This window comes from Triticum aestivum, chromosome 1D (assembly GCF_018294505.1).
Source record: "Triticum aestivum cultivar Chinese Spring chromosome 1D, IWGSC CS RefSeq v2.1, whole genome shotgun sequence".
NCBI classification, from domain to species: Eukaryota; Viridiplantae; Streptophyta; class Magnoliopsida; order Poales; family Poaceae; genus Triticum; species Triticum aestivum.
Window position 1 is genome coordinate 497,652,276 of NC_057796.1, and position 14,305 is coordinate 497,666,580.

Sequence of the window (14,305 nt, forward strand, 5' to 3'; positions counted from 1 at the left end):
ACATAGGATAGGGAGGATAGGAGTGTGGAGCGGTGGAGCAGGAGGAGGTATCCTGGTCCTAGACGCTGCATCGACATTGCACTTTTGACCGGACCGAAACGGGCAACTGGCGGGTGGGGCATCCGGGCAGCAGTCGCGGTAGAGCACGCGCTACGCCTACGCTAGGGAAGGGAAAGGGAAGGGAGTATGTATGTATGTATTATGTGGATTAGTCACAACATACTTTTTTGTATGTAGGTATCGAGCATTGAGAGCTGGTCCGCTTAGGTTGTCTTTGATTAACAAATTAATATAAGAGCTTGAAAATAGATTGTACTATGAATGTACTAGTAGTGATTGGGATGGAATGGAGATGCATGGCATGGTTGGGATGGAGGGGAGATGCCACGCGGCTGTCCTACCGTGGCCGTGTGCCATGCACCGCAACGGCAACTGCATCTGCATCTGCATGGAGGTGTGAGGTGAGGTGAAGGCAGTTGGGTTTTTTTTTTTTGAGAGAAGGCAGTTGGGGATTGAGTGGACAGAAAGGGGCGGGTCATCCGGCGCGGCCAGCAGTCGCGGCGGACGCAACCGAACCAACGGACGGATGACGGCAGCGACGAGGCCGAGGACTCATCCTAGCCGTCCGTCCACATTGCTTTGCTCTGCTCTGGGTACCCACGCCGGCACATACCCCAAACCCAACACCCCACCCCTCCCAAGAAAGGGAAGAGCAGAGCTCCTCCTCCATTACTACTCTACCTCTCTTCTCTTCTCATCTCATCTCATCAAGAACACAACAGAACAGTGAGGGAGGGGCCCACCCCCGCCGGAGAAGACCGCCGCGACGGAACTCGCATCGCCGGTAGGTAATCACTCCCTCCATCCATCCATCCATCCTTCCTTCCTTCCTTCCATCCATCCTTCCATCCATCCTTCCTTCCTTCCTTCCTAGGGTTGGGTTGGGTTGGGTTGGTTTGGGGACATACTGGTTTCCCCTTATAATGAATCTTGTTTCCTTTTCCTTCCTTCTTTGTAATAATAAATCAAATCAAATCAAATAAATCCCCATTCATTCATTCATTCCTTGATTCATCCGCCCGCAATCCGGCCAGGCTGCAATGCAATGCAATCCTAGCTAGGGTTTTCCCTCCTCTCTCCCGCGCCAGATTCGTCCCCTCGGCAGGCACGGATTCTTCCTTCCTTCCTTGCCTCCACCAATCTATTCTTTTTTTTTTTTATTTTTTCAATACCAGATTTGCTTCTCCCTTTCTTGACCCGTTTCTCACTCTCTTGTTTTTACTGCCACCACTTATAGTGACTTCTTTCTTTCTACTAGTATGTACGTATGTATATGTATATCCACTGTGATGTGCATTCTTCAACACAGACCCACAGATTCGTTTGTGCCCACCGCACAGCACACCATTATGCCTAGCCACGGCTTCTTCACTTCAGCTTTGGGGTTTTCTTGCTTGACTTTTTTCTGTGTTTCTTGCTTGACTTTTTGGGGTTTTCTTTCTTCAGCATACTCTTTCTCAAGGGATAAGGAGAGATTTTTGTTTTTGTTTCTCTCTCTCTCTCTCTCTCTGTCTAGGATTCTTCTTCTTGCAAACAGAACAAAATGCTTTCAGTGCTTCTTCTTTCTTTCTAATTCTATTCTTCTTGAGCTCAATCAATCAATCTAAAGGCCCTTTCATCAACCTTCCTCTTCTTTTCTCCATGATTTTCCCTCCCTAGCCATCAATCTTTCTGCTCTCTCTGCACTATGCATACATCTTCCCTTTTCACAGCATTTAAAAAGAAAATGCTCTACCTAGTCAGTCTAGTCCGTGATGTGATGTGACAAGCAGAGGGGAGGGGCATCACACCTACCAACTGATGCACCTGTCTGTCTCTCTCTCTGACGATGCATTTTTTGGGCCTCACATGTCATAGGATTCAGAAACCTCTGTTTCGCTTACAGTATTATACTGCTTGTAAAATATGCACACCAATTTTCTTTTCTTTTTTTGATTGAGGTATAAAATATATATACTACTGCAATCTTGGGGGTTTTCTTTGATGGATGAGCTTCTTTAGTTTTTGGCTAGGGTTTCTTCTTGCAAACAAAATGTAGAGGTCCTTTCATCAATCTTGTCTACTTTTCTCTGTTCCCTAGCCATGAATCTTTGTGCTCTCTGTACATATCTTCCATCTTTTCCTAGCAAAATACTACTCCCTCTGTTCCGAATTACTTGTCGCAGGTATGGATGTATCTATAGTAGAAGCGATGTTACCAGTTGGGCATCACACCTCTCAGTGCCTGTCTCGGGATGCATTTTTTGGGGTTGACAAATCATAGGATTCAGGAATATGTACACATATCTTTTGTGACCACAGTGTCAGCATCATTGTTAATTCCTGCTTACAAAGTTACTGCCTGTAATTATGTGCAGGACGTATAATTTTGATTTATAGTTCCATACGATATCTCCTGGTGAAGGATAGAAAATATACCTCTGTTTGGATCTAGCTAGAAAATATACCTCTGTTTTAATCATACACAGCATTACTTTTGTGATCACAGTATCAGTATCATCATTGATTCCTTTTACAAAGTTACTGCTCCTAATTATGCACACCTTCCTTTCATTAATACAAGATCTCCTAGTGAATGATAACATGTACTCCCTCTGTTCCTAAATATTTGTCTTTCTAGAGATTTCAACAAGTGATTAGATACGGAGCAAAATGAGTGAATCTATACTCTAAAATATGTATACATCCGTATGTGGTAGTCCATTTGAAATCTCTAAAAAGACAAATATTTAGGAACGGAGGGAGTACTATATAACTCCGTTAAAAGCAGCTAGATAGTAAATGTTCTTCATAGCTGGACCATTTCTTTTGCGACGTTTGTTTGGTCATCCTGGAATCAAATTCTGTTTCCTGTCTTGGTACTACTACTACTTACTAATCATTGCTGTTCTTTTGATCTTGCTTAGGATGGACCCGCATGATGGAGAGCCTGCTGCTGACGAGTTGCCACCACCACCCCCTCTGCCTCCCAACGTGGTGCCCATCATCGCAGAAGATGCTGCTGCTGCTAGTGAGAGCGAACCGCCCCCACCGCCACCTCCAAGCAAGCCAGCAAAGCCTAGGAGGCACATAATGGCCAGGCCTCCCAATGGCTTGGGAAAGAAGGGCCAGCCCATCCAGCTGCTTGCCAACCACTACAAAGTCTCTGTCAAGCCTTCAGAGGAGTTCTTCAACCACTACTATGTAAGAAGCATACTTGCTTTCTTTCCTAGCTAGTTTCACTACTACCTATCCTAGTACTAGGATTCACAAGTAGTACAAGCTTATTTATATATCCCCATGCTGACTTGGTAGCTGTGTTATCCTTTGATGATGCGTAGGTTAATCTCAAGTATGAGGATGATACGCCAGTCGACAGCAAGGGCATTGGCAGAAAGGTCCTTGATAAGCTGCAGCACACCTACCATTCTGAGCTCGCAGACAAGGACTTTGCATATGATGGCGAAAAGAGCCTCTTTACCATCGGGGCTCTTCCACAGATCAACAATGAATTCATTGTGGTATTGGAAGACATCGGTAGTGGAAAGTGAGTTCTGCTCCTTCGTGACCTGCTTGCATGCTATCTGTTTCTATCGAGTACCATGCTCGGTGTTCAGTACAGGGTATAACTTGGTTCTTACTTGGTTCTAGGACTGCTGCTGGGAGCCCTGGTGGTAATAACGGTAGTCCTGGAGGTGGTGACCAGAAGAGGGTGAGGAGACCCTACCAGGCCAAGACCTTCAAGGTGGAGCTCAACTTTGCGGCAACAATTCCTATGGCTGCAATTGGGCACGCCATCAGAGGTCAGGAATCAGAGCACTCCCTCGAGGCTCTACGAGTTCTTGACATCATACTGAGGCAACATTCTGCAAAACAGTATGTATCTACTCCTATGCCTCCCCAAGTGTTCCTCCGTGCTTAAGCTGCCTCGTGACTGCGGTTTATGTTTTCTGATGATCCACAGGGGCTGCCTTCTAGTTCGCCAGTCGTTCTTCCACAACAACCCTAGCAGTTTCGTTGACTTGGGCGGTGGTGTGATGGGGTGCCGGGGATTTCACTCAAGCTTCCGTGGTACACAGAGTGGACTCTCCCTAAACATTGGTATGCATCTCACCACAGTATTCTTGTATAAACTCCACCGTTCATGTTGCGAGGGCTGCATCCGATCTAACATTTGCATGTCAAAATTCTTTTAACCTGCAGATGTTTCAACCACCATGATAGTTAAACCTGGTCCTGTCATTGACTTTCTTCTTGCTAACCAGAAGGTTGACCACCCTGACAAAATCGACTGGCAGAAGGTAAGTTGCATCTCTTGTGTTCTTGATGATAATTTTGTGAACAGTCAGGCGTGCAACCATATCTAATTTGCCTGCTTGACTAACAGGCCAAGCGTGCTCTCAAGAACTTGAGGATAAAAACCACTCCTGCAAATTCAGAGTTCAAGATTGTTGGGTTGAGTGAGAGAAATTGCAACGAACAGATGTGAGAGTTCCCCCTTACTGCTTTATTCATTTTATACAACTCTGTTTAGAGCAGAGCTAGCTAGAGAGTCAATCATCTCCATCAGATATACAATATCTGTTGTGACCACAGTATCAGCAGCATTATCAATTCCTGTTTACAGAGTTAGTGCCTGTAATTATGTGCAGGAAACGTAGTTTTGATTTATACAAGATCTCCTGGTGAAGGATCGAAAATATACCTCTGTTTGGACTTTGGAGCTAGCTAGAGAGTAAACCTTCATCATCATATAGAGCATTAATTCCTATTTACAAAGTTACTGCCAAGTATGAACACAAAGTATATTTTTGATATACACAAGATCTTGTAGTGAAGGATAAAATGTATACAACTCTTTTTAGAGCTAGCTAGAGCATTACTTTTTGTGATCACAATAATCATCACTGCAGTAATTTATAGTATCCCTTAGAAAGGTGTCCTGTTGTTGTTTCTAGCTTGTTCTATGTTATGCATTTTGCTGCTATTTATTCATTGCTTTGTGATTTGCATGTTTAACTAGGTTCCCGTTGAGGCGGAGGAACGGGGACACCACTGAAACTGTTGAGATCACTGTCTATGATTACTTTGTGAAGAACAGAGGAATAGAACTGCGCTATTCTGGCAATCTTCCCTGTATCAATGCTGGGAGGCCAAAGCGTCCGACGTATTTCCCCGTGGAGGTTCGTTTCACTGTTTTGCTGTTTTTACACCCTTCTGAAATTTCTTCTCAAGTACTGATGGGAACTTTTTGTGCGACCAGCTTTGCACACTAGTTCCTCTTCAAAGATACACGAAGGCTCTGTCAACTATGCAGAGGACTTCGCTTGTTGAGAAGTCAAGACAGAAGCCTCACGAAAGAATGTCAACACTTAATGATGTGAGTGATCATCTAGATTTTAGCTTGCATGATGCAACCACATATATATAACTTGCTTCTTTTACTGATTTGGCAATCAACTGACAGTTCATTCTAACCTATTTTATATGCAAGGCACTTAAGCGTAGCAACTATGATGCTGACCCCATGCTGAAGGCATGTGGCATTCAAATTGCGCAAAATTTCACTCAGATTGAAGGGAGGGTCCTGCCTGCTCCCAAGGTTAGCCAGTGATAATTCTCCAAGCTTAGTATCTTCCAAATGAAAGCTCGATGTTTTTCAGAAAATGTATCTAATCAAGCGTTCTATCATGTAGCTGAAAGCTGGTAACGGTGAAGAGTTCTTTGCACGCAACGGGCGCTGGAATATTGCGAGGAAGGTCGACATTTTCTCTCTCTTTCTAACATGTCTTTCTATCAATGTTCCTTCTGTTTGTTGATTCTTCTTTTGTTTCAGAAGCTGATTAGGACCAGCTCTGTCAAGAGGTGGTCTGTCGTCAACTTCTCTGCACGCTGTGATCTTCGCGGTCTTGTCCAAGACCTTAAAAGGGTCGCGACTGGAATGGGACTCGTATGTTCCCACTTATCTACAACATTTTCTCTTTGGTTTTTCTTCTTTTCTGCTGCTGAACTTCATTTGTTTGCAGGAATATGAGGACCCCCATACTGTAATCGAAGAGAGCCCATCACTGAGACGAGCTCCGGTGGCACGAAGAGTGGAGGAGATGTTTGCCCAGATAAAGGCCAAGCTACCTGGAGCACCCTTGTTCCTTTTGTGCCTCCTCCCTGAGAGGAAGAACTGCGAAGTTTATGGTTGGTTCATCTTCTTTTTGGTTGTGTTACCCTTCCCCATAAGCATGATTAACTGTTGGAGAATAGTATGTAATATATATCTGCTTGAATCTGCTGCAGGTCCTTGGAAGAAGAAGTGTCTTGCTGATTTCGGCATAGTCACCCAGTGTCTAGCTCCGCAAAGAGTCAATGACCAGTACTTGAGTAATCTGTTGCTCAAGATAAATGCCAAGGTTTGTTGACGTGACCGAACCTGGTTTCTTTCTTATAACTGTATTTATTTTGACTACTGTCTGTATGCTAAGGCTTGTTGCTTTCGTCTTTCCACCCCAGCTCGGTGGACTCAACACACTGCTTCAAATTGAAGCAGCCCGTGCAATACCCATTGTGGGGAAGGTGCCCACTATCATCCTGGGCATGGATGTCTCGCATGGTCAACCTGGCCAATCCGACAGGCCTTCCATTGCTGCGGTAAGCGGGATATGTATTTTTTACACTCTGATGAATAGTAGCTCTGTAGATGATGATGTCTTAGATCTTCAACATGAAGATAGGATCCCGAATTGTCGTTGCTATCTGCTCACAATTCTGCAAGGTTTCTTTATGCTATCTTGTGTGGAAGATATAGCACATGGTTGGCTTTGTCCTGTCAAAACTAGGCCCCTCAAACCATGAATGCATGATGTAACTGTTCCTTATGGCCATGTGATAGAAAAAAATCGCTGATAATCTCATGTAACCCAATTTAACCTGCTGACTAACTTTTTTTTCAACTGTCAACAAATCAGTTCACAGTATTTTTTGGCCAAAAGTGATGTAACTGTTCTTTCTGGAAACTTCCATTTTTTGGCCAAATTTTGACCCAAAATGGTCCTGATTGTGTATTTTCCTTCTAGTTATTTATCTGTTTGGCAAAATGTTTTCAGACTTCCCCAGATTGAATATCATAGTAGTGTTCATGATTGAGATTTTTTTCAAAAGTTTCTGGAAACTTTCATTTTTTGGCCAAATATTTTTGACCCAAAATGTTCCTTCTAATATTTTTATCTGTTTGACAAATACTCCCTCCGTCCCAAAATAAGTGACTTAACTTTGTACTAGCTTTAGTACAAAGTTAGTACAAAGTTGAGTCACTTATTTTGGGACGGAGGGAGTAGTCCTCAAATTTCCCCAGATTGAATATCATAGTAGTGTTCATTTTTTTAGAGTTTTTTCAAATTTTTCTGGGCACTTCAATTTTTCGGTCAAAAGTGATGTGGCAGGGTGACTGGGATGCTGACCAGGCTTTTGACTGATCAAAAGTCAAAACCACTCAAAACAGGGATGAAACCAGTTTGACCGGAGACTGTTGATTTTTGTCTGGTTTTGGAAGTTTTGAGGTTGTACAGTAGATGGTTCTGTAGTTCGGGGTTGTTTCTTAAACTTTGCTCACAATTCAGGGTTTTAATATCGTCTTCTCTCTTTTATTAACTGTCGACAAATCAGTTTGCAGTTTCCTTCAAGTAGTGTTCGTTGTTGTATATACCACATAGATGAAATATAGCCCTAGAAATTGAGATATGGAAAATGAGCTATGAGTAATCCCACAGTTCAGATACATTCTAATAAACAACAGGCTGTCATTGATCAATTTTACATTTTTTTAGATAATAAATGTCATCAATCAGTTTTGAATACAAACAAGTACATATATTGGCCAGTAGGTTGGGCCCACATTAGTCCTTGAGCACTGATTGCATATTGTGTTCATCCATCTTAGAATTGCATATCATGTTCTAGAACACTGACTGGAAGCTTGCAGACCGCTAAGCTATTGGAATGTGACTGGCGCCAGCCACAAATTTATGCTACTGTTGGTGCTGGATATTACTTATCTTCAAAGTGTTGCTGTTCTGACTGCTTGTAACTAACTATGGCTTTTGGATTTTGTTTAGGTGGTGAGTTCTCGTGAGTGGCCTCTCATCTCTAAATACAGAGCAACAGTACACACTCAGTCACCCAAACAGGAGATGATGGCCTCCTTGTTCAAACCACGGGGAACTGAAGATGATGGCCTTATTCGGTACGCGTCAATCTTGAGTCCAGTTCATTGTCCAAACTGTGCGTGGGTGTCCTTGTAGTATGTATGTTGTGCTTTGTTGCACGCTTTTCCTAATGGAATGGAATGAAACCGTTGCACTGTGGATTTCCAGGGAATCTCTTATTGACTTCTACACTAGCTCTGGGAAGCGGAAGCCAGACCAAGTCATCATTTTCAGGTACCAAATTGTGAAACTACTAGTATTTGCTAATAGCAGTAAATTTTTGTAGTTCCTCTACTGAAAATGGACATAACTGATGCTACTTTCAGGGATGGAGTGAGCGAAAGCCAGTTTACTCAGGTCATAAACATCGAGCTTGAGCAGATCATTGAGGTAGTATATTTACTTGATCCCAACATGTTCTTGTTAGAACAATACTTGTAACCTATGTACAAGTAATTATCCCGTACTGGAGCTGGACAGTGTCACTCATTTGATCTCCTTTTAACCAACCAATGCAATGCAGGCATGCAAATGCCTTGATGACAAGTGGGAGCCCAAGTTCACAGTCATAGTTGCTCAGAAAAACCATCACACCAGGTTTTTCCAGACAAACTCGCCAGAAAATGTTCCTCCTGGTAAACAAACGTCTTTCCCAAGTCCACTGCTTTTTATACGTGGGTTTGCATGCAGTTTTCTTGTGTGAAACGGTAGATTGTAACAGCAAGTGTCCATGTCATATTGTGTAGGCACTGTGGTGGATAAACAAGTGTGCCATCCCAAGAACTTTGACTTCTACATGTGCGCGCATGCTGGGATGATTGTGAGTAGTAAACTCTGCTTTCTGCTCTGTTTTTGCTTCCTAGCGCAATGTAGCACTACCATGTTCGTTCAGGTGGGGGCTAATTAGGGTTTCTTTGTGTGGCAGGGGACGTCGAGGCCAACGCATTACCATGTTCTGCATGATGAGATCGGCTTCAGTGGGGATGAGCTCCAGGAGTTTGTGCACTCGCTCTCCTACGTGTATGTGGACAGCCTATATATGATGTTACTACCGGTCTAGGCTTGGGTCATTCTTGTTGTGTCTGAACCTGTCGGCGTTTCTTTATTTCAGGTACCAGAGGAGCACGACAGCGATATCAGTAGGTATGTTTGAAGACTCACTCGATCCATGCTCGCCGCTGTTTGTGTTTGGCAATGCATGTGAGGAGTTGCTTATGCTGTTGTGTGTCTTGTTTTGGCAGCTGCTCCGATAGCGTACGCGCATCTGGCGGCGGCGCAGGTGGGCACCTTCATGAAGTTTGACGACATGTCGGACACGTCATCGAGCCAGGGAGGGGGCCACACGTCGGTGGGCAGCGCCCCGGTGCCGGAGCTGCCTCGGCTGCACGAGAAAGTGAGGAGCTCCATGTTCTTCTGCTGATCTGATGCTGCTCTCCGCTGTCTGTCAGTGGAGGTTGAACCGTGTGTCTGTATAAAACCTATCTATCTTATCTAGATGGCACCTTGAACTCTAGCTGTATGGGTGCCCGTAGAATGAACAAGTAAGTGGGTCGGTCTGTTGCGTTGGTGTCGCGCTGGGAACGTTCCCATGGATCGTTTGTGTTTGTGTTGGCGTCGTTGAACCAAGCAACCTGAATCTAGCTTAACCTTGGATGATGTGCTGGCTAGCTAGACCTAGACGACTTGGGTGGAGTGGATAATCAAGTTAAGTGGATGTGAATTTGTTGCAGATGGAAGAATCGGTTGGCAACTTGGTACATAGAGAGATACATCAATCTCAATCACAACTTAAGTAAGCAAACAAACGAAACAATCCATCAAACTGCATACATTCATTAGCGCCAACCAAATTATGTATGGCTTCAGTATGTATCATGGATAATCTCCAGCCAGGTTCATCACATGACAGCACAGACAGAGACAAAATGTTTTTGTGCAATCTCACAACCAATTTTCATTCATTCATTCATTCATTCATTCTATATATATCTAGGAGTGCTAGGAGCACACTCGAACGCCAACAGCCGTAAGCAGCAGCTACCAAATCAACTCGACTCGATCAATCTCAATCTAAGCAGAAGCAGAAGCAGGCACACTAGAAAAAGAAAAAGCCCAAACACAATCGTCCATCAAAAATGGAAGAGAAGAAGAGAAAAGAAAAGCATGAATTGATCATGCTTCCTTGAGCAGCTCGATGAGGTAGTCCCTGGTGCTGAGGTAGCAGGTGAGGGAGAGGCTCTGGTACAAGACCTCGTATCTGTACATGTTGAGAGATGCCATCCTCATGTATCGCTCCATGCTCAATCTCTCGTACACCGCCGGGATCGTCAGAGCGCCCACCACAACTGCCACCACAAAATCAAATCAAACACTCCATCAGAACCCAACCCAACCCAACCCAACCATGGCGTCTCAACAAACTAGTGTACGTATTATTCACAAAGACAAGAAAGAAAGCAGAGCAAAGGCAAGGTGCCTGCCTGCGTAGCACAGGGTGGGGAGGTCGCGCGCGAGGCGGCCCAGCAGGGCGGCGGCGGCGAGGCAGAGGAACACCTGGCCGGAGCCGGGCTGGCCCTGCGCGACGCGGCGGAAGGCGGAGGCGAGGTCGGCGAGGCACGAATGAATCAGCGCGGCGAGCTCGTCGGCCGCCGGCTGCAGGTCGGGGATGGGCGGGGCGGGGCGGCCGAGGAGGCGCGCGGCCCTGGACCACGCGTACAGCACCGCCAGCAGCAGGAGGAGCACGTCGGCGGCCAGCGAGACGGCCGTGTAACCCGAGGCTCCGTGGAAGAGGATCCAGGAGGCGACGGCGGCCGCCAGCAGCAGCGCGCTCAGCTCCGCCCGGCCTCGCCGCCACAGCACCACGTCCGTCACTGCGAATGATGGATCCATTGGTTGATTCATTCATTCAGGTCTGCGGTTGCTTGCTAGCTGATGATACAGAGAGAGAGAGAGAGAGAGAGAGAGAGAGAGAGAGAGACGAGGAGGTTACCGACCGAATTCTCCGGCGTGGTGCTGGCGGCGGCGATCCATGGATTGGCCGCGAGAGAGGGTTTGGTACTTGCTGGATTGGAATTTGTTTGATGAATGAATGATCAAAGGAGGGAGACGTGCACTTCACTTTCCCAAATGCTGCTGCAAATTGCAATTTTTCGCTGGAAAGAAAGAAAAGAAAGAAAGAAACCAGAAATGAGTTGGTCCGTCCACCTGGACCCGACTCAGTGTCCACCTACCACTATCATCATTCCTGCCTGTCAAACAACTCCCCACTTATTTCAAAAAATAAATAAAAACTCCTCACCTACAATCTAGTGGTAGCATTTGTATACTAGTTATTATCAAGGCACTTGTAACAAGTTGGTTGTATTGTTGTACTACTAGTATACACTCTGAGGAAGCGGCGCTACAGATGACGCGTCCGACACATCTCCTTGGCGACGCCGACGCGGAGAGCGAACCCGCCCCACGACGGTGGCCGGCGTGGTTCGCCGCCAATCTCAAGACGGCGGCTCTATAGCTGCACCGCGGGGTGATCGTGCTTGGTCGACGATCGACCTCGTCGACGAGCGAGGATGTACGGTGGACAGGCGGTACAGGAGGGGGCTCGTGTTGGCCCCTGGAACCACAATCGGGTTCCCTTGTTACGTTGCGCGCGTCGAGGAGGAGATCCAGGGCGGGGGCGCCGGCGAGGGAGAAATTGCGGCTGGTGGGAGAGGAATTGCGGCTGGTGGGAGATTAATTGCGGGCAATACTTATGGTGAGTCCGCCCCGATCCAGTTCTATCCATCTCTTCCAACAACCACACCCACCTCCCTCTCTGGCGACGACCGCGGCGGCGATGGTGGAGATCAGCGAAGAGAAGTTGAGGAAGTTTGCTGGCTGGGACATGTTCCTGCGTGCTCGGCTGAGGGAGATCGGCTCGTGGTATACAAGCAAAAGGGAGATGTATGCGGAGGCGGAGGCAATCTTCGAGCGGCTGACCGTGGCGGAGGAGAGGTCACTGTTCGGAAGGGGTGGACGCAAGCACCCGCTCCAGGTGCTGCTCTGGCCGGATTCGCCGGAAAGGGCCGTGGCGAGGAAGTGGGTGGAGTTCACCTCCTTCGAGACGGCGCAACTAGCCCCCGCCATGAGGGGATTAGCTCTCAGATCTCGCGAAGGGGTCCTGGCCCTCCCTGCCCCAGGCTCGGCCATGGCGCCGATCGTGATCTGCGACGACCCGGTGGAGCAGCCACCGCAGGAGGAGCCGCGGATGCCGCGCCGTTCCGCGCGCCTTGCACCAACCCCGACTCCACGCCGCTCGGCACGCCTCGCCGGAAACGATGCCTGAAGGCTTCGTTAGCCAATAACCGCTTCTGGAGGTTGGCTAACGAAGATTCAGGTACCGATTCTAACGAGGATGATAATTCAGGTGAGGATTGTTGCCCCTTTTCTCCATATGCTTCTATTACCTATGATAATAGAGAGCATCTTCATGCAATTGATATACAAAGCCGAATCAGGCGAGTAAATAGGGAAATGAAAAAAAGGATGAATCAATATGTTCAGAGCTTGCTTCTGAAAAATGAGGTTGATATTGATAAGAAGGAATTTGATATGATTCAGACCAAATGTGAGGGTAGTTTTACTCATATTGATTCTCCTAGCTGGGGTGAATACCATTGTAAAAAGATAGATATGCCTCTAATTAAGATGAAACCTAAAAATCCAATAATATGGGATTATGCGAGATTCCCTGAATATTTGAGTGATATTGAGATGGATGAGCCTAATCCAATCAAAAAAGTAGCAGATCTTAGTTTGGTGGGGGGGGGGGACGAAATCTAAGGGAGTGACAACAAAGATGGCAAGTTGTCAAAAGTGAGCATCCCTGAAAATTTTAGCCTTGAGGAAGAAGCTGATGAAATCCAAAGGGGAGAAGAAAGTCAGATTTCTGCACAAGGAAAAAGAGAAGACAACGGAGGAGATAATTGGATGCAGGGGGGTTTGGGAGGAAAAAGCCTTCTGGGCTTTTGGCCCAATAAGGTGGACGGGCTGGGGGGCCCAGGGAGGAGTGTAGAGGGGGGAGGGATATATAAAGGAGGCATCCCACCTTCTATACCAGAACCAGACTTCCTCCACCCTCCAAACCCTACACCCAAGACGGCGGCGAGCAGAGAAACCAGATCTGAAGAAGAAGAGAAGGACTGGGGAGGAGCTGAGACCATGGCCAACAGATAGGAGAGTTGGCGGCCAAGGCCTGGGCGAGGCACATGCTTTGGGGGGAGAGGTAACTATTACAACAAACCTGATAATTCTGAGAGAGGATTTAACAGGCAAGATGGGAGAGATCAGGAAGGTTTTGATTGGAGAAACAGAGATGGAAATTACAGGGGGGGTCTGGAACTAATAGCAGTGGTTCTGGAGGAGAAGGAACTTCGATGGGGAGTGGGAGAGATCTGAATGGCAAGGGAGGATCATTTGGCTCAGGCAGAGGGGGGGGGGGGGACAGCAAGAGAGAGCTTAGATTGGGAATGGAGATTTGGGACCTGGTAGCAACTTTGCAGTTGCCAATCCCAATATCTAGCAAATGGGTATGCAAGGGGGACAGATGCAGATGGCAGGTGGATTTCCCATGGTGAACAACCCTAATTTCCCCCAGCTGGTGCCTGTTGGGATGGGGCTGGGGCAGTTTGGTTTCTTGCCACAGGAGCAAATGGCACAACAATACCAATATTTGCTAAGCAGGAAATATTGAAGATGCAAGGGCAAACAAAGGATGAGGGAGGAAAAGAGGCCCTAAAGAAGAAGGAAATAGGGAGCAACAGGAAAGATCTTTTTTGTGTCAAGTGCAAAGAGAAGGGGCACCTCAAGAGTGACTGCAAAAACAAGGTGTTTTGTGTGGTGTGTCAGAGAGCATCACACAGTACTGAAGAATGTACAATTCTGAAGCAAGCTAAACCTGTAGCCAAGTATGTGGGATATGGAGCTAGAAGATTGGGATGTCTTTTGGTTCAACACACCAAAGACATTGTTGCTACTGAGCATATAAACCCAATGGCACTTGTCACTGTACAGTCTGGGCAGTTGAATGAAAC

General features: G+C 46.4%; 2 protein-coding genes across 3 annotated transcripts; one reads left to right on the forward strand and one right to left on the reverse strand.

Annotated features, from left to right (window-relative positions):
• Positions 1-615: 615 nt before the first annotated feature.
• On the forward strand, positions 616-9,991 carry LOC123183434 (protein argonaute 4B). Of its 2 annotated transcripts, none has more exons than XM_044596245.1 (23): positions 616-848; positions 2,967-3,243; positions 3,381-3,586; positions 3,691-3,915; positions 4,004-4,140; positions 4,243-4,340; positions 4,427-4,524; positions 5,063-5,222; positions 5,303-5,419; positions 5,534-5,641; positions 5,736-5,798; positions 5,876-5,989; positions 6,066-6,231; positions 6,331-6,443; positions 6,544-6,681; positions 8,145-8,272; positions 8,403-8,468; positions 8,561-8,624; positions 8,758-8,869; positions 8,981-9,054; positions 9,160-9,254; positions 9,346-9,377; positions 9,476-9,991. In XM_044596245.1, the coding sequence occupies exons 2-23, from the start codon at positions 2,968-2,970 to the stop codon at positions 9,652-9,654; spliced, it is 2,769 nt and encodes a 922-aa protein (XP_044452180.1). In that variant the 5' UTR covers positions 616-848; position 2,967; the 3' UTR covers positions 9,655-9,991. The 2 variants fall into 2 exon arrangements, with proteins under 2 accessions (XP_044452180.1, XP_044452181.1); XM_044596246.1 differs by having other exon boundaries at positions 627-844.
• Positions 9,992-10,137: 146 nt separating this feature from the next.
• On the reverse strand, positions 10,138-11,452 carry LOC123183436 (reticulon-like protein B12). The gene is made up of 3 exons (XM_044596247.1): positions 11,228-11,452; positions 10,715-11,104; positions 10,138-10,579 (listed from the first exon to the last, which is right to left on the reverse strand). The coding sequence occupies exons 1-3, from the start codon at positions 11,262-11,264 to the stop codon at positions 10,407-10,409; spliced, it is 600 nt and encodes a 199-aa protein (XP_044452182.1). The 5' UTR covers positions 11,265-11,452; the 3' UTR covers positions 10,138-10,406.
• Between the last annotated feature and the right edge of the window lie 2,853 nt (positions 11,453-14,305).

Bases quoted from the DNA above. Each gene is read 5' to 3' on its own strand.
- LOC123183434 (XM_044596245.1), top strand. From the start codon at position 2,968: ATGGACCCGCATGATGGAGAGCCTGCTGCTGACGAGTTGCCACCACCA. The intron at 5,420-5,533 runs GTGAGTGATCAT...TTTATATGCAAG, and splicing joins GAATGTCAACACTTAATGAT to GCACTTAAGCGTAGCAACTA. The intron at 8,273-8,402 runs GTACGCGTCAAT...GTGGATTTCCAG, and splicing joins GAAGATGATGGCCTTATTCG to GGAATCTCTTATTGACTTCT.
- LOC123183436 (XM_044596247.1), bottom strand. From the start codon at position 11,264: ATGGATCGCCGCCGCCAGCACCACGCCGGAGAATTCG. The intron at 11,105-11,227 runs GTCGGTAACCTC...CATCATTCGCAG, and splicing joins GCACCACGCCGGAGAATTCG to TGACGGACGTGGTGCTGTGG. The intron at 10,580-10,714 runs GCAGGCACCTTG...TTGTGGTGGCAG, and splicing joins CCCCACCCTGTGCTACGCAG to TTGTGGTGGGCGCTCTGACG.